At 38.4% G+C, this 25,801-nt stretch overlaps 1 protein-coding gene across 37 annotated transcripts in view; it reads right to left on the bottom strand.

The window, feature by feature from the left end:
• Nucleotides 1-6,223: 6,223 nt before the first annotated feature.
• Nucleotides 6,224-25,801, bottom strand: part of EIF4G3 (eukaryotic translation initiation factor 4 gamma 3) — a 320,627-nt gene continuing 301,049 nt past the window's right edge. For all 37 annotated transcript variants that reach the window (XM_058718791.1, XM_058718790.1, XM_058718783.1 and 34 more), the window contains 5 exons: nucleotides 25,144-25,242; nucleotides 16,414-16,560; nucleotides 11,490-11,571; nucleotides 9,936-10,082; nucleotides 6,224-7,193 (listed from right to left, as the gene is read on the bottom strand). In XM_058718791.1, coding sequence (XP_058574774.1) covers nucleotides 7,012-7,193; nucleotides 9,936-10,082; nucleotides 11,490-11,571; nucleotides 16,414-16,560; nucleotides 25,144-25,242 — 657 coding nt within the window. In that variant the 3' untranslated portion in view covers nucleotides 6,224-7,011. The remainder of the gene's footprint in view (nucleotides 7,194-9,935; nucleotides 10,083-11,489; nucleotides 11,572-16,413; nucleotides 16,561-25,143; nucleotides 25,243-25,801) is intronic.

Here is a 25,801-nt window from a genome sequence, read left to right as displayed (position 1 = left end):
GGACTTCAGGCCAGAAGACCTAGACTTATCAAGAGGTAAATAAGTCAGAAGAATCAGAAAGGAAATTACTGGTAGCACAAGTTCAACTGCGGGATGATGATTTGTTTAGAAAATATTGATATTCTTAATTTCATTTAAAAGACTAATATCCTATTATCAAGACTAACTTCTTTGTTAAACTTGGTAAACGGTGTAAGTGATTCTGGATGTACTCACATGGTTGGCACGAATGAACCCTTTCTAGGGAGGATAGGGAAGTCCCTATGAGTTCGAGTGGACAAATGACTAAAACAGCATCAGCATTAGACCATAAAGCTCCCAATCCCAGTCAAGACCTCTTCCCTACTACAGCATACAACTTCTTCCTGTAGGAACTCCTGATATCCGGTTGCTAACATTTCTTTTCCCCAGGCGGTTCCTCTGATGGCTCAGTTTAACTCTTTGATGTGTCCTAATAAATGCTTTTGAGACTGTACATTTACCTCAAGATACTATTTGCGCTGCAGCATCTCACAAGCGTTGATATGCAGTACTTCTATAGTCAGTTATATCTGGTTATTTAATAATTTCCATTATTTAACTAGTTAGTTAATCCAGGTGGCATCTTAATGCTGCACTGTATGGCACCTTAGTAAACTGAATATTGCTTGGTAGCTAAGGGCAAGCTAAAACAAATAGCTATAATGGGGAAAGAAAAAAAAGGGGATTGTTCCAATCTTTTTCTTCTTATGCAGAATGAGCAAAAGAATGATTGGAATACCCATACAGTGAGTCTTTTGGAAACCAGAGTTATATGAAAAAAAAACCCACAATATTTTCTAAAAGTCATAGTGTCCCTGTGAAAGTGGCTTACTCACCTGGCAAGATCTTCAGTAAAAAAAGGAATTTAAAATGGTGGCAGACCTAGATGAAGACATACGCCAGGAGTAATGAGCTCACCCAGTGGCCAGATCTTTGTTTCTAAATACCACTTTCCTAAAGGAAACCAAGTCTCCTTGAAGAAATGGCTGTTTCTAAGCCTAGGTCAGGGAAAATACAAGATATGCCCATAGCATCTTATAGTATCACAAAGTAAGTGCTCTAAAAACAGAAGTTTGAGGGAATGTCATAGGGATATAGGAACAAACCTGAAAGAGCTTTCAAGGCCAAAGCTGGTACAATCGGGGCAACAAAATCATGTGCTTTCGGGTTACAACTCAAGTATAAACATACATGAATCTATAGTGATATATGTACACACACACGTACACACACACACACACACACACACACACACACACACTACTGAATAGAGAAATGAATAGACAAATCTTCCTTGCAGGAGGATTTCAAGTAATTTAAGTAGATACTCCCCACTCCAAGAAAGAGGAGCATAATTCCCTCCTCCTACCTCCCCCCACCCCTGCATTGTGGGCTGGACTTAGTGAATTATCTTCCAAATAGACAAGAATAGGAAGGGGAGAAAAGGAAACTTCACCACCTTAACTATGTAGTCAAGGTTAAACATCACCAATTATGTCATGGATATCATGTACCCTGGTATGATGAGAAGGGCACTTCACTTATATGGTATTTTGACCCCAAACCCATAACTCTTAGTTTAATTGTGAGAAACACACTAGACAAAACCAAACTGAAGGGCATTCTGCAAAATACCTCACTAGTACTTCTCAGAACTGTGAAGGTCAGGACAAAAAAGGAAAGATTAAAAAACTGTCAAAGGCTAGAGGACGCTAAGAGTACATGAGAACTAAATGCAATGGGGTATCCTGGATTGCATCATGGGCTAGAGTAAAAGGACATTAAGAAAACTCAAAGTCTGGAGTTTGGGGCACGCTGGGAGAGCATGAAACTCTTGATCTCTGGGTTGTGAATTCAAGCCCCATGTTGGGCATAAAGCTTTCTTTGAAACAAACAAACAAACAAACAAACAAACATACATTTAGTTAATAGCAATGCTGGTTTCTTGGTTTTGACACGTCGCATAACATGCTAATAATAATTGGGGGATCTGAGTGAGGGGTGTATGGAACACTCTGTATAAATTTGAAACTTTTCCGTTAAGTCTAAAATTATTTCAAAATAAAACATTTACTTAAAACAACTGGCATATGACTCTCTGTAGCTTATTTCTTTGATATGTAAATCATTTCATGATTGGGTAATATAAAACAATGTATTTTTTCTTTTTTTGTAGTCCCAACATCAATAGATTATCATTTTTCCCTCTGAGGGATAGATGTTGAATTTGAAGCTGGTGGCACATGTCTCTCTCTCTCGAAACTACTAGCGGATATGGAGACCTATCACTCAACTTCTTGACTCTTAATGATGACTCTTAAAGAGATCACTCTTTACAGGTGATCTCCTGTAAAACTAATGAATTAGGATTAACCGGTGGTAGAGGTTCTGTCTCAAGGCATTTTTATTCCTTACTGAGCAATTTTGTCCTCTTGACAAGCAAACTGCATCAAGCTGTTTCATAGTCACACAGTATTTAAGGCAAACGGGCCTCAATTGAAGAAGACACATAAAACCTCAGATTTCAAGTCAAGTGACATCTTAACTTTTATAGCATACACTGTAGTCACCTTTATTTCACCCAGGAACTTCAATCCCAAGAAACCTACTCAAGCAGGACTAAATGAGAAGGTAAGAAGACCAGACCCTTGGTTGCCAGAGCTAGGATGTCAAGCATCTGAGGTCATATACATCAAGTCCACAAGGTGACAAAAGTTAATTCTCACGACCTTATTCAGAATTAGCTGATGGTTGTAAACATACTGCTGATTATACAAAAATGAGTGACAGCGAACAGAAAGTTAAATCAAAAGGCAGGGAAAAATCTGGGTCTACCTCCTGCACTCAGGTCCCTGACACTGCAAACACCTGCGAGGTTTGGTCATTTGCTGAATGTTGGATTGGAGGGCAAAACAAAAAGCAACGAAATGCAGGATTTCAGTTACACGAAATGTCCAGAATAGGCAAATCCACAGAAACAAAAAGTAGATTAGTGGTTCCCAAAGGCTGAGGGAGAGTAGAAAATGAGGAGAGACTGCTAAAGGTTATGGGATTTCTTTTTGGCGTGATGAAAATGCTCTGAAACTAGATAATGGTGATGGTTGCACAACCGTGGATAGAATAAAACCACGAAACGTTACACTCTAAAAGGGTGAATTTGTAGTTATGTAAATTATGTCTCAATAAGAAAAAAGCAACACAAAGAAAGCAAAAAAAAAAAAAAAAAAAAAAAAAAAAAAGGGAATGCAGAATGTTTCTCTCCACAAAATGGAATATAGGAGTTCATGAGTGCCAAGGAACGGTCAGAATTGAAAATATGAATCCCTACACATTTTTTTTTTTTAAGAGAACAAAATCTGAGTAATGGAAACACAGAATTAGACCCAAGAGCCTAAGGCTATATATCTTCTACCTTAGACTCCTTTTGATATGAATGGAGCCATTTGAAACAAAAACATAAGTCAAGACCCCCAGAATAATGACACCTTGGAGAGTGGCTCTAGAACAGATAAAATTTTTTTGAATTTAATTCAGAACTCATCTAGAATGAATTTTGAAATATGAAAATAAGACAAAACTAATCAAAGGTCTGTCAGGGTAATGAGGGGTAGACATTTCTTAGTAGAATAGGATGTTTATGTAGCATGTGTAAACCTCAAGCTCTCTTTTTTAAATGTTTATTTTTGAGAGAGAGAGAGAGAGAGACAGAGTGTGAGCAGGAGAGGGACAGAAAGAGGAGACACAGAATCCAAAGCAGGCTCCAGGCTCTGAGCTGTCAGCATAGTGCTTGACGCGGGGCTCAAACCCATGAACCGTGAGATCATGACCTGAGCCGAAGTTGGACGCTTAACCTACTGAGCCACCCAGGCACCCCTCTAGTTCTCTTTCTTCATGAAGAATATGAGCTCCATGAGAGCAGAGACGGTTTTATTTACTGTTGAATCCTCTGCACTTAGCACACAGTAGGTGCTCAGGAAATATTTGTTGAATGAGCCAAGTTCATGATGCAGCTGTGAACTGGCTTGTTCATCTACGGGAGAGTCTAAAATGAGTTTTTTTTGAAAACTAACATCATGTTTTTTTGCTGGCAGGCATAAAACACATGAACTAATGAACTAAACCTAAATTAATGAACCTGTTCTCAGAGTTAAAATGGGTAAAAGAGTTTTTGTGACTTGAAGGAGTGAAAGCAGGTCATTGCTGGCCACCTCACCTTTCAAACCAAAAACCATGAAATGCTGCTTTCCAGTAAGAAGACCAGGAAGAGGGTCAGAATCATGATGATACTTGGCAGTTCAGTTGATGTTAGCAGGGATCAATTAATCCCACTTTGTTCATATTTTACCATCAGCTAATAACCCTTCTACCCCTATGTAAAATTCTGTGTGTAAAGCAGTAAGATACCCAAAGGTCATTCTGTAGCCTCTTCAGTCTTCATCACACTTCATGTTATAGGTGAGACTTCAAACATCAGTTGTTATTATACAAAACATTTTCAACGCTTGAATTTTTTTTCAAAAATAGTATTATCTTTCCTCCATTCCTGAAACTTGTCCACATCTAAAATACCGATGATAAAAAATTAAAAAATACAAATAGATTTAAAAAGGGAGGAAGCCCCTGGGGGCTGAGTCAGTTGAGCGTCTGACTCAATTTGAGCTCAGGTCAGGATCTCAGGGTTGTGGGATCGAGCCCCACATAGGGCTCCACACTCAGCATGCTTGAGATTCTCTCTCTCTCTCTCTCTCTCTCTCTCTCTCTCTCTCTCTGTCTCTCTCTCCCCACCCCTCTCCCCCACTTGCACAAATACGCTCTCTAAAATAATTAAAAAATAAATAAATAAATAAATAAAAATATTGATGAATAGGCCCTCACTATGACCTGAAGGCCAGAGCCCTGCAAATATCAGTCACTGATTTCCAAGAGGCGGCCACCACCCTGCTTACTCCAAACTACCCCCTGCATCCCCTTGTGAGTGCTGCCAACACCTAAAAACCTACATCTCTCAGGGGACTCCTGGATCAGAATCCTCTGCATTTTCATTCTGGCAGCTGTTAAAATTCAGTGTATCATAGAATCAGGTTACTTCTTCCAGCTGAGAGATCCCAGGCAGAACCCACAGCCAGACTCTGAAACAACTTTTCAGGCCCCATTTTTTAAATGACAGATGCTGTCACATGTTTGTCACAAGATTTCCAGGACTTAGTTTTTCTAGAATAGCTTTCCACCACTATGGGACAGGGCCTGTGGGCTCATGTAGCAGGATCCTGTATTGTGTTCAACTACACTCTGAAGAAAAACATTTTATTGCTATGGAAAATTTTGTTTTTGTGCTTCTCAAGTCTTGCCAAGTCTCTTAATGTGGATATTTCTTCGGAGATGGAAGCCAGAAGAACTCTTTGGTTATTCAGATACAAAATACAAAGACTGTTTATTTGGGAGCAGCCCTGGCTTTCTTCATAAATACATTTTGTAGGGTGATGGCCTACAAATAATTGAAATGGAAAACCATCTGTACAGACTGTAACTTCATAAAAGAAGAAAAAGCAAACAAAAAAACACAGTGCTCCAGTATCTGTAGGAGAAACAGTTGGTTTTATACTCACCAGAATGGCTTGAATGAAGCTGAAGTTGGGAATAATGTGATTTTCACACATGGTACTGGCTTGGTGTGAAATCCCATGCCCACTTTAAAAAAGCATAATTTAGCTTTGGTTTCTTTCATTCTTTAGAAGACATCTTTGGGTTTCTTAAGCATCAGAGGTAATTGATGATTTAAAATTAGTGGTAGTTTCGAAGTGAATTAAGTTTCTCTGCTCCTAATACACACAGCGGCGGAACACTTACTTCGACTCGCTTTGCTCCCACCCTGAATGCATTTCTAGCTGATGTTGCAAAGAAGCTTCCTCTGGACTCCCAGAGGGGCTCTCCCGCCCAAGAACAAGTTCCCTCCTTACCCACAAAGTAGCTTGCCTTTTCCCACTGTAGATACACATACACACACACACGCACGCACGCATCCACACATACAACCTCAGGAGTGATTTGGATTAGACGACAAATAGCACCTCCCAGAGATGGGCACACATGCAGCAGCTGTCAAAAGGAGAAGTCACTTTACTTTCTTTTAAACTTGCAATGTTTGTCTTTATTTTGTTCTTTATATTTTGAAAGTGAAAAGAAATAGTATTGAGTCAATTTCTTTTTGTTTTTTTAAATATTTGTTCTATGTATTTACAAGCCTTAAAGTTGCTCTAAAGATTTCAAAAGTATTAAGAGTACTTTTCCCAGGGTAGCACTTTTTTTTAAATTTTTTAAACAATTCTTGGAGTTCTCTGGTCCACAGCATTTCCTTCTGTTCCAAGGTTATGTATGTTTTGATAACTATGGTGATTTTTTTAAAATTTTCTGAAGCAAGCTGAGAGGCAGGCAGAAAGATTTGATGCCAAAAAAAAAAAAAAAAAAAAAAAATCTTTCTTACCTTGTTCACCCCAAACCTTCTTAAATCTGGACTAACTACTATGCTTTAAAACAAACGTGAGGTGCATTTGAAGGGGAGGGAAATTTACTTCTCTGCTTTTCTATTATACAAGTTGTTTACAGAAACTGCAAATTAAAAAATTACACTGGCATTTGCAGTCCTTAAAATAAATTAAAAGTTCTCAACTTTTTTTTTTTTTTTGCTAAACAGATGTGTTTTTTTAAAGTATGAGTCCTTGTTTAAAAAGAAAAGATTAAAACAGAAAATATTTTCTATAAATAATACATGTATTTTGGTTTTAGTGCTCCCGCCCTCAGGTTTGAAGTTTACTTTTTTCCAGTACCTTTTTCCTCCATGATCACCTTTTTTCTCTTTCCCCTCTCCCACTCGTGCACACGTGGGGATTTCTGCGAGAATTGGCCTTGCTGCACTGTGATTGGCGAAGACGTGAAACTTTTTAAAAAAATACTTAAATTGTTTCTTTTGTTTCGTTTTGTGTATTTGAAGCTTTAGTTATCCTCAGACTCCTCTTCTGCTTCCCGCAGCCACGTGAAGAACGCAGTGACAGATTTCAGAGCTACACCCTTCCCATTCTGCTCTGCAGGGTCCTTGCTGCTTTCCCACTTGTAGAAGGCATCCTCGGAGATCACCTCCTCATCATATAGGCAATCAAAAAACATCCGTAGCAAATCTGCAAGGAAGTAAGAATATACCATCAGTGTTGGAGGCGCTATAGTTGTGAAGTAAATTACTGTATTTCCGAGGGATGAATGAATGAATGAATGAATGCACATTAATACCCCTAGCACCCAATGACAATTCATCATACTCCCTCCTGATAGTGTAATAGCAAAACAACTTGTTTAAAGAACAGGAAAAAAGATTTAAGCAATCTAAATTATTTTTACTGTTATTATTTTGTTCAATTAGAACTATTTTCTGATAATGCTGAGGTGTTTGATATTACATAGTTCTCAAACTATATACTATAAAAATTAAATACAAGGGCACCCGGCTGGCTCAGTCAGTACAGCATGCAACTCCTCATCTCAGGGATGTAAGTTCGAGCCCCAAATTGGGCATAGAGATTACTTAAAAATAAAATCTTGGGGCGCCTGGGTGGCTCAGTCGGTTGAGCGTCCAACTTCAGCTCAGGTCACGATCTCGCGGTCCGTGAGTTCGAGCCCCGCGTCAGGCTCTGGGCTGATGGCCCAGAGCCTGGAGCTTGCTTCTGATTCTGTGTCTCCCTCTCTTTCTGCCCCTCCCCCGTTCATGCTCTGTCTCTCTTTGTCTCAAAAATAAATAAATGTTAAAAAAAAAAAAAAAAAAAAAATAAAATCTTAAAAAAAAAATTAAATATAAGAGTAACAAGTAACTTTACTCTCTTCTCTATACATTTCTGCACTGTTTGAAATTTTACAATAAAAATATATTAATTTTTACAGTTTGGGGAGGAAAAGGCAGAAGGCACTTTTCCCCTTCTAATGTTGTTTTCAAACTGACAGAGTAATAATTTGTATGGAAAATATGGGTAAAAACTATCTCATCTGGATCTTATCCAGAGAAACAAGTCTATTGTTTCCAATGCCTAGACGATCTGGGCAAATGTAATCCTGTTTTGCTTCCACAATGGAAACTTAGCTTATATCATTGTTCAGAAAAAAAGAGAAAGGTGGGGCGCCTGGGTGGCTCAGTCAGTTAAGCATCCGACGGTGGCTCAGGTCATGATCTCAAGGTCAGTGAGTTCGAGCCCCACATTGGGCTCTGTGCTGACAGCTCAGAGCCTGGAGCCTGTTTTGGATTCTGTCTCCCTCTCTCTCTGCCCCTCCCCAGCTCACACTCTGTTTTCTGTTTCTCAAAAATGAATACACGTTAAAAAAAATTAAAAAAAAGAGAAGAGAAAATTGGCAGATTTATATATTCTTTATTTTTAATTCCTTCATTACGGGCTCTTAAATTCATTTAAAATCAGCCTCCATTTATATTACTGGAGGGAGGCAATGGCATAAATAATTGATAATAAATATTAGGCTTGGAATGAGTCAGGCTAAAATTTTTCTTTAGATTTATCTTTGTAATTTTATTAATTAAGCTAATACTGAAATTACTTTTCATTCTCTTAACTCTGGTTGGTCTATGGGGAAGTAGAAACAAGTGGCCAGGATTCTACAATGGTGAATCTAGAAATACGCATCTCTCCAGGGATATTAAAGCTGATAATTATGGGAGATACTTTAATTTGGTTGAGCATACAGCATCAATTTCACCTCTTGAAAAGTTAACAAGTCCTCATCCTGTAAGAACAGAAAAAGGAAGCCATGATGTTAAATGACCCTTCAAGGTCTTGAGAAAGAGAACACAAAGTCAATTCTCTGATTCAGATTTAGATGATGTCTCTTCAGTTACAGTGTGAGGATGATTTGTTTCAATCTTTTCCTTCATCTCCCAGGGAGAGTCATAAGCACTAGGAAAGAAGGAAAGCCTCAAAAACAAACCCAACCTTAGGAAGTGCCAAAGAATTACTTCAATGTCACCTCTAAAACTGCCCTGTACTACTATACTTTCACAAGTGTCAACTTAATTTTCAAGACTTAATACAATTCAGGTGTTCCTGGGTGGCTCAGTCTGTTAAGCATCCAACTCTTGATTTTGGCTCAGGTCACGATCTCACAGTTCATGACATCAAGCCCCACATCGGGTTCTGCATTGAGTAGAACCTGCCTGGGATTCTCTCTCTGCATTTTCCCTGTGCTCTCTTTCTCTCTCTCAAAATAAATAAACTTTAAAAAAAAAAAAAAAAAAGATTTAATATATTTCAGTTACTTTACCAGTATCACTAAGACTTGGTGGTTCAGGTTACCTCACGTGTCTGGTTAGCAAAGAATCATAACCCTAAAGTGAAAATTAGTCCAGAACACCTTAATGTCTTTGTTGGGTGTCTGAGGATTCTGAAGAAATATCATCCTTTTTCATTACTAAGACCTGTGTCAAAGAAGGTGAAAGACTGTAATGCATGTATGCTAACACCGAGATGCTCTAGACCTGCCTTGTCTAACGGGGTAGCCACTAACCATGGGGTTATTTACACTTAAATTAAATAACATTTAAAATTAAGCTCCTTAGTCACAACAGCCAGATCCAAGTGCCTAAGTGAATACTGCTCAGTACAGACACATTTCCATCACTGAAGAAAGTATTCTTAAGCAGACCTGCCCTAGAATAAGGATTCAATTTCTAATATAAACTAGTTTTCTTATTTCGACTTTCTCATAAAAGTCAAGTACCCCAAAATTCAGGTTTATTAAAGTTGTTCGTTAAGTGAGTTTTTGTTAGTAGTGATTCTTCCATTAATCACGGTTCATCTCCGAAGTCTTGCCCTGGATAAATCTAACCCACTGGTTAGGTGAATTGTAAGAAGAGGTCATAAGCTTACTGGCAGGTTGATCAAGTTTTACTATTGATGCTTGTAGTGCATAAAGTGCTTGCAGTTCCTTCTCCGTATCTGAGTCTAGGTACTTGAGTAAGATCGGCACTCTCTGCTTGATAACAGCAGTGTCCACTCGGAAGGTAGAACAGTCGGCTAGAGGCAATACAAGAACTAAGCATTACATTTAGGAGTTAACACGTAGCCATTTTGAATTTTCTGAGTTGATAAGGCATGTGACTACAAGGAAAGTAGAAGTAAAGGAGTCCAAGGAAAAGATTTTGAAATCTAAGATATTCTGAAATTACAAATGGGACATTCTTTCTGAAATAATTAAAATACATGGCGGGGGGATGTATTTTGAGTGCTGCACTCCCTAAAAACTAGTGCACCCAATTCTTTATCTTTAATCATAATGAAATAGGGACAGTGATTTTGTGACATTCCAAATTACAAAAGAAACATTAAAAAGGGGATCAAAGGGACAGTGCAAATCTTTTCAGAAGGGTAAAACAACCATTTTACTATTTCTAGGAGGGTGAGGACTAACTGTGACAGTGGAAAACAACACATACAATCTAGGCCTTTTAGGGAAAAGGCACAATAAAAAGAGGCTGAGGAAAGTGTCCTCAGTGCCAAGAAGCAGGTGGTTTTATTTCCTTCCTTCCTAAGTTAGCACTAGGACACAACTGTGTTTTTAAAAGCAGCTTTTATACTTTCCAACAGTGATTTTAAAACACCAAAGTTTTACTGTTCCACTGATACTGGAAATGACTTAAGATGTTTTATAAAGACTTTCTATTAGCTTGTTATTTACCTCATTAAAGACCTAACATTGTAAAAACATTCATCTGACAGAAAATCTTAAATTATAATTCCGAAGCTATCTTCTAAAATGATGACAGACCTGAAATTCTGAACAAATTTTGAGCTAATGGATTTTTTTCCCACTGCAGTGAAAGAAATGTGAATTTCTATCTGAGGCTAGATAGATGATCTCACTCAATACTGTTAAATACGATATGCAGCTAGAAATACGTAGGGTTTCTACCAATCGTAATCCTAACTACCTATGTAATTAACATTCAGTGACACTGTCTTATCATAAGACATAAAGGTCAACATAAAGCAAAAGAAACAACTGGTGTTTTCTTTTCTCATATATGTATTTATATAAAAAAGCTTTTCTGTTGCAATTAGTCCTTTGTTGATATTAGGTTAGAATATTCAACCCATTCATTATAACTCTTGAATGGAAGACGGAGGAGGCTTTGCATACTGGAGGTGAAAGGTAAAGGCAAAGAAAAATACAACAGAGTAGGAAACAGCCCAAGCAGCATGCACCCATTTCTGTTGAATTGAAGAATACAAGGCATATGGTAGCTGCTCAGATCTGGGCTCTCTACAGGCACAGCAGCTATGCATCCCCCTGCCACTGTAGACAGAAAGGGTACTCATGCACAGGGAAAACTTTGAAGACAATATAAACTCAGACCCATGTCATCAACAGTTAACATACTGGGGATTTAGATGTTAAGAGCTGTCTTCAGAGATGTTACTTACCTATAATAGCTGCTTTACAAACAGCTGTCATTAAAGCTCTAAGGAATGTAGGTGAACTCATCTGGCTTTCATCTAAATTAGCCTGAAATCAAAAGTAAATGCAACAGTTAAAGGTACCCTTGCATATCAGAGAAATACATCCCCCTAAACCAGGCTTCATCTGGCACTAGGGGTAGATGGGGTCGCATTCAACCTTCTTGTAAAAATTAATCTTCTGATTCATTGGAAAATACTTGGGCTACTACCAGTTCTGTCCGAAAATGTTCTCAGTAGCAGCATTTAATTTTCAAGGAGCTCACTGCTGCCTATACTTTGCTGATTCAATTATATACTGCTGTGTACTATGTACATTTGGAACTACAACCATTTAAAAACATTTTTCTTCCTCAATAAATAATCCCTATTAAGATTAATTCTATCAGAACGTATAAATTTGAAAGCATTACACCACACCATAGTGTGTTTTAAAGACTTTTCTGAATAGTGTAATCATTTTTAGATGTGCTAACATTGCTTTTTGATCTTAATTTTAATGTGAACTAGAGATCAAACTCAAGCATTGTCTCGAATCCTTCAGGTGGTGAGAAAACTGTTCATCTTTTCTAAGGATGGCAGAAAAAAATGTATTTAGAGATAAGTTGAGTAAATGGGCCTCAAATTTGGTTTTTAGTTTATTTCTCTTAAGATCTTCTTAAAAAAGAAAAAAAAAGATCCTATCTTCTTGCTATAAAACACTGTATAAACCATATGAGTACCAAAAGGAAAACAAACAAAAGGAGACATTTTCTAGGCAGGTATTTCACACATTTTCCAGAGTTTATGTTCCTTATGCCTGTGAAGAATTAATGCTTGTGTCAGCTTCTTTTAATAGCACAGCATACTATTTTCCACTGGAAGGGTCAGACTTAAAATGACTGGCCAGGAAAAAAAATTAGGGTGTCATTATAAACCTCTGTATTATAAAGCGAAGAATTTCAAAGATATTGGGAGATCAGTTAAATGTTTGTGAATTGTAAAACTGACACAGATTAACCAGCAGGTCTCTCTTTGTCGAATGCCTAACTTTGAATATCACTTGGTAAGAGCAGAGAGGGGTTAACGAGTCCGATGGCCAGCTCTGCAGGACACCAGCCGCTCTCTGCACGTGGAAGGCTGTGTTACAGGAAGAGGTTTCATTATCAATCTTTTCCAAGAGAACAGAAACATGTGGTGCCACTGCTAACAGCTGAGGATAGGGACAGGATGGGGCAAATGCCACATATAAAAGATTTGATGATTTATGTGTTATATAGTGGGTTACTGGTTTACACCTCTTAAAAAAAAACAACAACTTTATTCAGACTGAAGCCAGACTGGTCTAGGCCCTGACATTACTTTTGCAAAGTCTGAACAATCATTTTTGAAGAACAAGTGAGAGAATAAAAACACACCATTACTTGTTGGCTCAACAGTACTTTATATAAACAGGCTGACAGAGCTATTTCAAGTACTGAGTATCATTTGAAATTCCCAAATACTCAGATTTCAAGTAGAGTCTGAAAAAAATTAACAAATTAGCTAAATATAATTAGATAATAAATACGACTTCCAAACCATTTGCCTTTCTTTTGTTATAAAGAAACAAACTGCGGGGCACCTGGGTGGCTCCGTCGGTTAAGCATCTGACTTCAGCTCAAGTCATGATCTCACGGGTTTGTGAGTTCGAGCCCCATGATGGGCTCTGTGCTGACAGCCCAGAGCCCGGAGCCTGCTTCGGATTCTGTGTCTCCTCCTCTCTCTGTCCCTCCCCCACTTGTGCTCGCTCTCTCTCTCTCTCTCTCAAAAATAAATAAATGTAAAAAAAATAAAAAAAAAAAGAAACAAATTGCATATGTCTTCCACCATATAAAGCTAAATATTGTAATTCTAATATTCAAGAATAGAATAGACCTGAAGAATAATGTCAGAAACACTTCAGATTAAGCAAAGATGTTAACGAAAATGGGCAAGAACAAGAAGAAAGATGGGTTTGCTAACCAGGTTAGATTAAGGAAAATCAGATTTACGTAATACTGGTACCAAACACAGAGTGACAAATCTTTTCATGTATTGTGAGCTCAGCTACTATTGCATTTTTGTTTGCTCCCTCCTTTTTGAAAGTCTTTATTAGTATAATTTACATTCAGTGAAATTTACCCTTTGTCTTCTCTTTAAGGAGAATACTTGTTGGTCTAGAATAGGCAGAATAATGATATAAAAAAGGGAAGCCCAACATAAATGAAGAGGTGGAAATAGTATCATTTTGCAATACATGAAAACATAAAAGACCAAATGGCTGAAATGAGGGTGATCTATGAAAAAGCATGGCGAGAGAGAATAATGTTAAATATGTAAACACTAACTTGATTTCTAAAATTGAAAATAAGGCATGTCAATAACATACCAGAAAGCCAGATGCCGATTCTATGCTAACTTCTGCAACAATGGGTTAAAAGTCTTAGAGAGGAAAGAGATGGTTACACCAAGAGGAATAAATAAGTAAGTACGTGAAAAACAAGAGATCTAAACCAACCTGCAATCCTTTTCTGATTTGGTTAGTATATGGTAGCTCAGAAAGATATAAGCATACATTCTCTGGACTTCAGCAAGGTATTTGACAAATTATTTAATGATAACTGTCCCCTCATGGGCATGGTGAAAAGGTGAAATAGACAGCAGAATGATGTGAAATAATAAACAGGTTAACGACACCCATGGGATTGGGGGTGGGATCTTGTCCCCAAAAGGATGCTACTTTGTCCCCGGCCCTACCCCACTCACACATTTTGCCCCTAACTTGGATGAGGATAAAGTTGGCATACTAATGAATGCATGGGGGATACAAAGTGAAAAAGATGGCAAGGAAATTTTATGAACAAGTCAGAATCTAAAATGTCCTGACAGACAAAAACTTGTATCTAATTTAAGAAGATGAACATAAGCAGCAATAAATTTTAAAAGCTCCATTCTGGTTCAAAAACCAATGCGGTAAGCTCCAGATGGGAGAGATGACTCAACTGTAGAATATAAAAGAATGGGTACTGTATGACTGAAAGAGCAATCTGAGTTCAGTGTGGTGAGCCTGCCAAAAGCAAAGAGTCCAAAACAAAAAAGGCAACAGCACTGCCTAACTCCGAATGTTGGATCACATCTGGCAATCGTGCTCAATTTGCACATGTCACTTGTGAGAGGGATATTGAAAATCCAGGCTATGTTTGGATAAGGGTAACCAGATGAAGGGGTGGATATTAAGATTTCAAGAAAGGATGAAAGAACCTAGAGAGAGAGACAGGGATATCACAATAAACTATTACAATTAATTAAAAGATTCCCAGCTGGGTGACAGAATAGATTTATCTTATAGGGACATGGAGGAAAACTGATTAAAAAAACCCTTTAAACTAGGGGTGCCTGGTTGGCTCAGTTGGAAGAACATGTGACTCTCGATCTCAGAGCCATTAATTTGAGCCCCGTGTTGGGAGTAGAGATTACTTAAAAAAATAATTTAGGGGCGCCTGGGTTGCTCAGTTGCTTAAGTGTCCAACTTTGGCTCAGGTGACGATCTCGCAGTTCGTGTCTGAGCCCTGAGTTGGGCTCTGTGCTAACAGCTCAGAGCCTGGAACCTGCTTTGGATTCTGTCTCCCTCTTTCTCTCTGTCCCTCCCCCACTCATGTTCTTTCTCTCTCTCAAAAAGAAACATTAAAAATTTTTTAAAAATCTAAAAATAGTAAGAAGAAATCTATAAACACAAACAAAACCCCCAAATTATCAGAAACTTCATTTTTTTCTCAATGTCTGAGAGAGGATAAACAACCAACCCATTTACAAGGACTACAAAAGAGGTTTTATACAAGAGGGAGGGGACATTAGCCCTCCGTGGCTTGCTTTCAACTTGGATTATTTTATGATCCCATGGAAAATGTGTACAAATAAAATATACCTATATAAACAAGAATTACTAAAGGAATGCAGTACCAGATTTAAAAAGAGACATGATCAATAGAGTCCACAAAGTAAGGTTCAAAATTTTCAGAAGGAAGCATTAATATGAAGATGAAAGCCAACATAATTCATAATAATTACATATTGTTTACTGATTTTATCCAAAATATTATTTAAAATGCAAGCACATTTAGAAAAAAAATTTATATTTTGAATAGTAAAATGTAGGGTATGTCCTGAACTAATGAGATCCAGAAAAATGGCTTCTGTTTTGAATAGTTTTACTTGCCTTCCTAAAGGCTGTAAATCTTGTTAAGAATAAAAAAAGTCTTATAGTTTAAAATACACATAGATGAAAACATAAAACCGAACTCCATTAAAGTTAAATACTCCTATGAAGTGAAAGAGAAGGTATAGGCATACTTGGTTCATTGCGCTTCGCTTTACTGTACTTCAGTGATACTGTACTTTTTATAAAGTGAAGGTTGATGGCAAACCTGTATCAAGAAATTCTAAGGGTGCCATCCATTTTTCCAACAGTAGTCGCTCACTTCGGGTCTCTGTGTCACATTTTGGTAACTCTCACAGTATTTCAAACATTTTTATTATTATTGTATTTGTTACAATGACCTGTCTTCACCGACTATGACTCACTGAAAGCTCAGATGATGGTTAGCATTTGTATAACAATAAAGTACTTTTTAAGGTATTACATACATTTTTAAAAGATATAATGTTATTGCACACTTAGCAGACTACAGTATTGTGTGAACATCACTTTTACATGCACTGGGAAAACAAAACATACATTTGACTCGCTTTATTGCACTATTCGTTTAATTGTGTTCAGTCTGGAACGGAAGGAACCCTCACTATCTGTGAGATAAGCCTGTATGTGAATTAAAGGGATCCCACAAAAATCTTTCTTGCAGAGATATCAGGGAAGATGACATAATCTCTATACCTCTACCCAGTCAAAGATCTGTTCATCATTTGCTTTGTCTTCAATAATGAGTTTCTCGAGTCGCTTATATAGCTCTTCAGCAGAGAGTTCTTTTTTTGAAAGTGCTTCAGAGGAACAGGAACTGTCAGACTCTATAAAGTCCAACTTCTGAAACATAAAATGTTATATGTATTAATATAAGTCAGTATTAGTAACACCCTGAGAGGAAAACAAAGTCATGGGCTATATCTTCTATTTTACACGGGATCGAAATGATCAGTAGGAAGCCAATTTTTATTTATAGTTCACTACCTTTCTTGAATATACTGTCTATCTCAGATTCTCTTTAAAAACAACAAATCAACAAAACCCCGAGAATTATCTCTGTGGCTACAACCACCTCCAAATCATTCTGAGCTTCAGTCTTGCTCTCAGCAGTGATATAGCTCTAAGGCAGGGCAGGATTACTAGTTAAATTACAACTTAATTCCTTCTGTAGCCTATGGTTTAGTATCAGCACTGCCACAGAACCACTGTCAAAAATCTAATTTTGGTTATGTCCTTCAAACACCATTGTGATCCAAGTAAGAGAAATGAGACCACATCGTAAAATTCCTGAACACAGTGTATTGTAGGGAGGACAATGAAAATGAAGGGCTTGGGGTGCCTGGGTGGCTCAGTTGGTTAAGCGTCCGACTTCGGCTCAGGTCATGATCTCGCAGCCTGTGAGTTCGAGCCCCGCATCGGGCTCTGTGCTGACAGCTCGGGGCCTGGAACCTGCTTCAGATTCTGTGTCTCCCTCTCTCTCTGGCCCTTCCCCTCTCAAGCTCTGTCTCTTTCTCTCTCTCTCTCAAAAATAAATAAACATTAAAAAAAAAAAAGATAAAAAATAAAGGGTTTTATCAGTATTGCATGAAAGATCGTTTTCCCACACAAATCATTCAATTTCAAAGGACTGAATATTCTGAAAGGGAGAATGACTGTAAATATGTAGTTACTTCAATGAACCACATCATCATGGCCTGTGTGAGTCTAACCCAGTGCAGAAATGCCTTCGCCTCAGCCTTCAGAGGACCATCCACACACCGTTAACAGCATGCGGCGGGCAGGCATCTGGGGCCCCTGGAAGCACCCTACACACATGCAGAGAGCTCTTCAGCCCTGTGAGGAGCATTGGCTTCACTGTTCCCGACCTCAGATCCTGGTAGCCCAAGGCTACTCTCACTTTGTTCTTAAATACCTGAGAAGAGTTATTTGACTATTGTCTCACATCCATGACAACGGCCCTGAAAAGCATAAACACAAGTGTACATGCTTTCAAATTCTCCCAGAACACTGGCTCACTCTACCACGTCTGTAAGTCTTAGGCCCCACAAGAAGCAGCTTGATGGAGCACAGATATGTGGACTCTAGAGTCAGAGATGGGGGTGAGGTTGGGGGTGAGGGATGGAGGTACAATTCCAACTCAGCCACTTCTACCAGGAGAACCTATCCTGAGGTGGGAAGACCACCACCAACCTCAGTCAATTCCAAGGGCTCAATGACTAAACATGTGCACTGCACTGGGCACCAACAGGGCTCCAGGAACATACGTCTGGTAGGCAGTGGTAGGTCACCCACTAACCTGAAAGGAAAAGCCCCTTCCCAGCAGGGACCACTCACTGTTTCCACTGCAAAACACAGTGCTGCTCACACGCCAATCTCAGCTTCTTTTATGATCCTGATGCCAGTGGTACAAAGTATAAGCATCTCAGTTGCTCCCATTGTACTTACACATGGGCAAAAAAAATTCACAGACATGACATACCAAATTTTCCAGGAGGTAATTTAATCCTGAATTGAAAACCATCTGACCACAGGACACATCTAAAGAAAGACAACTCAAAGGGTTATGGGAAGAGCTATCTCTTCATTTAATAGAAAAATAAAAAAATTAAAAAAAAAAAAAAAAAGAATAAAAAAAGATCTCTAATTGGGGCACCTTGGTGGATCAGTTGGTTAAACGTCCGACTTTGGCTCAGGTCATGATCTCGCAGTCAGTGAGTTCCAGCCTCGCACTGAGCTGAGAGCTCAGAGCCTAGAGCCTGCTTTGGATTCTGTCCTTCTGTCTGTCTCTCTCTCTCTGTCTCTGTATCTCCCCCACCTGCATGCGCACTCTCTCTCTCTCTCTCAAAAATAAACATTAAAAAAAAACACATAGAAAAACTCCAATTATGTAACTGCTATTATACAAAAAATCTTCTCAGGGTGCCTGGGTGGCTCAGTTGGTTAAAAGTCCGACTCTTGATTTCGGCTCAGGTCATGATCTCACAGTTGGTGAGGTCGAGCCCGGCACGGGGCTCTGCGCAGAGCCTGATTGGGATTCTCAACCTTCAGATGACTAAATTTTTGACAATTCTTCTGCAGTAAGAATATTTTAGGTGGTGGTCACACAACATTGTGAATACAGTAAATGCCACTGAATTATACAATTTAAAATGGTTAATTGGAAAAAAAAAATAAAATGGCTAACTGGATGTTATAGGAATTTCACCTCAATTTTTAAAAAATAATATTTTATGGGGCGCGCCTGGGTGGCTCAGTCAGTTAAACATCATCCATCCGACTCTTGATTTCGTCTCAGGTCATGATCTCAGGGTTTGTGAGTTTGAGCCCTGCATCGGGTTCCACACTGACAGCACAGAGCTTACTTGGGACTCACTCTCTCCCTATGTCCCCCATACCCTGCTCATACTCTCTCTCAAAATAAAGAAATAAAACTTAAAATAATTATAATACTTCACTTGAAAATTTGATGATTTTTTTATGCCATTCTGATACATGCACATAAAATTATGATTGTACATATATACTATATATCGAAAAAGAATGTCAAAATTGTTCAATTTTTAGATGGGTAGTTAAAAAAATAATCAAAATTATTGGTGATTCTCAAGGGTATAAGGCAATGTGATATGTAACTATGCTTTACTTTATGAAGCTTCACTATGCAGAAGCCACAGATTGAAATATTAAAGATTATTAGCACAAGCTTTTCTCTAATACCTTTGAACACTTTGATATATTCCTCCTATACCTTCCCCAGACACACAAAGAAAAAACTACCTTGAATTGTCAAAAAAATTTTTCATCCTATTATGTCTTTACCATTTATTAGCATTTTATTTTCTAAAATATTTTATTTTTAAATGTTTATTTATTTTTTAAATATTTATTTATTTATTTTTGATAGACAGAGAAAGCATGAGTGGGAGAGGGGCAGAGAGAGAGGGAGACACAGAATCCCAAGCACAGAGCCCCACACAGGGCTTGAACTCACATACCATGAGAACATGACCTGAGCCGAAAACAAGAGTTAGACCTTAACCAACTGAGCCACCCAGGTGCTCCTTGACTTCCATGGTTTCTGATGACAAACTGGCTGTTGGCTCTTACTGAGGATTCTTTGTACATGACAAGTCACTTCTTTCTCGTTGCTGTAAAGATTTTTTTTTTTTTTTGTCTTTGTCTTTCAAAAGTTTTACTGTAAAATATCTCGGAGTAAATCTCATTTGGAGATTTGAGATTATCTTGTTTGGAGTTCACTGAAATTCCTGGATATGTAACCTCTGATCTTTGATCAAAATCGTGAAGTTTTTGGCTATTATATCTTCAAGTATTTTTTCTGCCCCTTCCTCTCTCTTCTCCCTTCTGAGACTCTCTAATGCTCATGTTGTTATGTTTGATGCTGTCCCATAGGTCCCCAGGTGCTGTTCATTATTCTTGATTCCCTTTTCTTTCTGCTCCTCAGACTGAGCAATTTCTTCTTTAAAAGTCTCCTTTATGTGTTTAATGAATTAATTTTCCACTATGTATTATTATAAAGTTTATTTAAGAAAATAAACTATGGGGATTTTATTTTAAAAATTTGGTGATACTCATAATTTCATATAACCATGCTAAAAATTTCATTTCAAAAATTAAAGATGGATTTCCATGGCAGCAACTTAGTGACAAGTCAGTGACTTCTGACCGACTGAGCAATTTCAACTGCTCTATATTCAGGTTTGCTGATTCTTTCTTCTGCCCCATCAAATCTATTGTTGGACCCCTCTAGTGAATTTTTCTTTTCATTTTAGCCATTACAAATTTTTAGTTACAGAATTTCTATTTGGTTCATTTTTATAATTTCTACCTCCTTCTTGAAAGTCCCCATTTGACCATACATCATTCTCCTGATTTCCTTTAGTTCTTTGTCCATGGATTCCATCAGCAATTTGAGCATATAGAAAGCAGTTAATTTAAATTCCTCATCTGGGATGTCCAACGTTTGGGCTTCCTCAGGAATACTTTTTTCTGTCAGTTTCTTTTTTCTTGTGAATGAGTCACATTTTCCTGTTTCTTTATATGCTTTCTAATTGTTTTTGTTGACAACTAAACATCTGGAATACTGTAATGTGTAACTCTGGATATCAGATTCTCTCCCTTTGTGAGGGACTGTCAGTGTTGCAGTCATCTGTTTGTTTAGTGAATTTTAGACAAAGACTGCATTCCTTCTTGTGTGTGGTCATTACAGTCTCTCTGATCTGTTATCTCCTCAGACAGCCAGTGACCTGGTAGAAATTTCAGTGAAAGTCTGGATCCAAAGAGAAAAGAGAGGGGTGGGATGGGTGGGACTGCATGCGTGCGTGCGTCTACACACACACACACACACACACACACACACACACACACACACGCGAACACATTCCATTTCTCTGAATTCCTTGACAGACACCATTCAGGAAACCACTTTGGCCTGAGTAGTTAAAACAATGGGCAGGCCCTGCACTAAACCTTCAGTAAATTGCCAAGCAGATTAAAAGGCACAGCACCGGGGCACCTGGGTGGCTCAGTCGGTTGGGTGTCCGACTTGGGCTCAGGTCATGATCTCACCACCCGTGAGTTTTGAGCCCTGCGTCGGGCTCTCTGCTGACAGCTCAGAGCCCAGAGCCTGCTTCAGATTCTATGTCTCCTTCTCTCTCTGCCCCTCGCCCCACTCGCACTCTATCTCTTTCTCAAAAATAAAAGAAAAGACATAAAAAAAAAAAATTGTTTTTTTAAAGGCATGGCACCAATCTTTTGAGGATAAGGTCTTGATTTCTCAACCTGGCACCAGAAAGGGAGTGCCACCATCTCCCCTGCCACAGGTCTAGGTGCTAATAGCTTCTATGCAAAATACCCAAGTTACTGAAATTTGCAAGATCCTTTTTTTTTTTTTTTTTTTTTTTATTTATTTTTGGGACAGAGAGAGACAGAGCATGAACGGGGGAGGGGCAGAGAGAGAGGGAGACACAGAATCGGAAACAGGCTCCAGGCTCCGAGCCATCAGCCCAGAGCCTGACGCGGGGCTCGAACTCATGGACCGCGAGATCGTGACCTGGCTGAAGTCGGACGCTTAACCGACTGCGCCACCCAGGCGCCCCAACAAGATCCTTTTTCATCAAGCATTCCTCTGGTGTTGGTACTGCACAGTTGACTCAACTCCACAATTCCAAAATAGTTGATTCTAACACATCTTGCCAGCTCAATGGTTGTTTCGGTGGAGGGAGGAATTCTGGAGCTGCTTATTTCTTCATCCTCTGTACATCCATACGCTGACTTAGGAATCTTACATTATATTCCTGTGATAAGTGCTACTTGGTTGTGATTAATCTTTTAATATAGTGTTGGATTTAATGTGTGAAAATTTTGTTGAAAAACTTTTCTTTGCATTTATTAGGAATAATTGGCCGATTATAGTTTTTTTTCTTGAAATGTCTTTGGTTTTGCTATTAGAGTAACGCTGGCCTCATAGGCCATGAATTGGCAAGTAATCTCTCCTCTTCAGTTTTCTGGAAGAATTCTTTGCAGAACTGGTATTATTTCTTCTTTAGATGTTTGGTAGAATTCAACAGTAAAAACATCAGGGCCTGGAGTTTTCTTTGTGGCAATGTTTTTAACTACTTCAGTGTATCAGATACTCAAGGTTATCTATTCTCAAGTCAGCTCTAGTGATTTGTACCTCCCAAGAAGTTTGTTCATTTCAATTAAGTTGACGTACTTATTGGCATAAAAATTATTCATAAATCCCTCGTATCCATTATTATGTTTAGAAGCATTACAACATCACCTCTCTCATTCTACTGGTAACTGATGTCTTCTTTTTAAATTTTGTTTTCACTGATTAGTCTGGCTAGAGATTTCACAATTTTCTTTTCTCGGAGGACCAGCTTTAGAATTCACTCACTGTTCTCTATTGTTTTTTTGTTTCACTGATTTCTACTCTGATCTTTATTACCTCCTTTTTCTATTTCTTTTCAGTTTCATTTACTCTTCCTTTTTTTAATTTCGTAAGGTCAAAAATGAGATCACTGACCTATGACCTTATTTCTTTTCTAAATTCAGGTGTCCAGTGCTAACAGTTTCATTCCAAGTATTGCTTTTGTGGTATCCCACAAATACTGATATGTTGTGTTTTTCCATTATCAATGAGTCAAATATTTCTTACTGCCTTTTATGATTTCTTTGCGGAGTCATGAGTTATTCAGAAATGTGTTGTTAAGTCTTTAAATATGTGTTGCCCTCATTCTTATTTTTTATTAATTTATTTATCTCTTTTTTGAGTGAAAGTGAGCATGTGTGAGTTGGGGGAGAAGAGAGGAAGGAGGAAGAGATGAGAGAGAATCTCAAGCAGGCTCCGTCCTCACTACAGAGCCTGACACAGGGCTTGATCTCACAACTGTGAGATCGTGACCTGAGCCAAAATCAAATTGGATACTTAACTGACTGAGCCACCCAGGTGCCACTGTTGCCATCATTCTTAAATGTTAGTTTCACTGGAAAGACTATTCTAAATAAACTGATATTCTCTCAACATTTTGCGATTACTCCACCATTTCGGGCTTTCACTGTTGCTACTGCAAATTCTACTGTTTCTCTATAGGTGACGTACTTCTTTCTAGCTACTTTAAAATCTTTCTTATGTTTTTGATGTTATGCAGTTTCACTGAAATGTAATCACCTTCTGTGGTATACATGTGCTTTCTGTATAGATTCATCTGTTTTATCAGTTCGGAAAAAGTCTCAGCCACAATCTCTTCAAATATTGCCTCTTCTCCATTCCCTCTGTTTTTCCTTCTGGGATTCCAATTAGACAGTTAGACCTTTTCATTTTATCCTTTAAATCTCACAGTATCTCTTAGAAATCTACCTTAGTTTCTTTTCTTCTTCTTTCCAAATTTTCTCAGTCATTTTGACTAGTGTTTGGTTGCTTGCACATTTTTGTGAATTCCTCTTTTTTATACAGTGTTATGTTATATTCTGATTAAGAATTCCATTATTTCATGTCTTTGGGGTCTAAACCTACCATTTCTTGTCTGTTACTCTCATTCATGGTTACTTGTTTTGTCACAGACTAAAATGAACTCTTAAGTGTTAACTATATATTTAGATAATGTTAATTAGTAGAAAATGAAGAGACCTAAGTTGAGCATGTTTTCTCCAAAAAGCATTTTTGTTTGCTTCTTTTGGGAGCCAGGGTAATACTGAACTAGGACCATTTCAACCTCTTCCAACATCTCTGGTAGCATTTACAATGGCATTGAAACAAACAAGCCCCTCATGTATGCTTAGTGCTAAGTTCCGGTTTCATCTATGGCTTTTCTCCTCACTCATTTTTTCCTTAGAAAATGCCTTCACTTTCTATCAGCTCAGCAATGCAAGATAACTTATGTTTTATCTAGGCTCTTATCTTTTGGCAGAAGCACTCCCCAGTGTATCTGGACGATAACCAAAAGGAAGCTAATGTCCATATTAACTTAACACAGTGTGTCTTTACCCAGCTCAATATACTAATTTTCAGATTGTGATCATTTTTTTTTTTTTAATTTTTTTTAACCTTTATTTATGTTTGAGACAGAGGGAGACAGAGCATGAATGGGGGAGGGTCAGAGAGAGGGAGACACAGAATCTGAAACAGGCTCCAGGCTCTGAGCTGTCAGCACAGAGCCCGACGCGGGGCTCGAACTCACGGACTGCAAGATCACGACCTGAGCCGAAGTCGGACGCCTAACCGACTGAGCCACCCAGGTGCCCCAGATTGTGATCATTTTGAGAGAGAGTTGTTTCCTTTCTTGGTCACTCTTCCTTGTCTAGTATTTTTATGGCTGCCTCTTTCTGATGCTCCACAATTCCTTATTTAGAACTACATTATATTGACCATGGGCCTTTTGCCTTATTGTGGATTTCTGGATCCAGTTACCAAGTGGACAGCCTAGCTACGGTTTTGGCTCCAAGAGTATCGTTTGTCTATCCGTGGAGTTCCCACCTGGCTTCATGAAGTATGTCTGTTCTCCAATTTTCTACCTTGTAAGGGGCATGCTAGTCCCCATTTCCTCACCGAAATAACTTCTAGGTGTCTCTAGTGGCATTTAGACCCAGAGCTCAGAAGACTTGCAGCTTTAGCCCTATTACCCCCGCTTTATTTGTCAATTTCATTTTTTGGTTCATGGAGATATGCAGCTTGTTTTCTCTGTGTGTGGCTAAGTCCTTTAAATTTTATTTTTTTATCTATTATCTAATGAGTGAATAGTTGAGTGGCCCTAAAGCATGGACTTAAAATGACATCTTGACCATAATTCCTATTTTGGTCTAATTTTAATAACTGGACTACTAATGAAATTACCTTCATTTTTTCTATGAACCAGACCAACTACTGTTAAACAGAAAGGCATAAGCCTTGTTCTTACTTACCTGCTCCAAGAGAAAATTATGTACATCTTCCCCTTCTGGTAAAAAGTCCTTCCAGGTGAGGTCAGCCTCCCTCCATAAGGCTCCCACTTTCTTATGGCTCTAAAACAGAGATAAGTCCAGTCCATTTACTTTCATATAAAGATAGGATGATGATGAAGAGGAAGAAGAGAGGAGGAGGAGGAGGAGGAGGAGGACAGGCACGGGGAGGGGGCGGGGGCGGATTAGGAGAAAAGGCTTGCTTGAAGTCAAGAGTATAGAAATATAAAGACTGAAAAATCAAAACTTTTCCCTTGTTGATATAAAGTTAGTTTCTCAGGACTCCTGGCTCTCACACCAAGATGTCTGAATGTATGTAGTAAATGTAACAGTGAATGGCTGAAGTATAGCTGTTTAAGGTTCAATAATTAATTTTGTCAGATGACTAATCTAGGAAATTGCAAGCTCAGTTTGGGATTTATGAATATAATCACCTAAAACAAGTCCAATTCACAGAGTTTATAAATTCAACAGCGTCTTTTTTCCTAGTGGTATACATATGTATCCACTATTAAAGTCATACATCAAGCCTCACTGGAATCCCTCTTCGCAACAGATCAGGATCACGCTGCCTAACCGGAGAATGAATAAAGAGGTTGGTGCTCCTGAACCAGGAATGAGA

Source organism: Neofelis nebulosa, chromosome 2 (assembly GCF_028018385.1).
Source record: "Neofelis nebulosa isolate mNeoNeb1 chromosome 2, mNeoNeb1.pri, whole genome shotgun sequence".
NCBI classification, from domain to species: Eukaryota; Metazoa; Chordata; class Mammalia; order Carnivora; family Felidae; genus Neofelis; species Neofelis nebulosa.
Note: the sequence above shows the minus strand (reverse complement) of the source record. Positions and strands in the feature narration are given on the sequence as shown.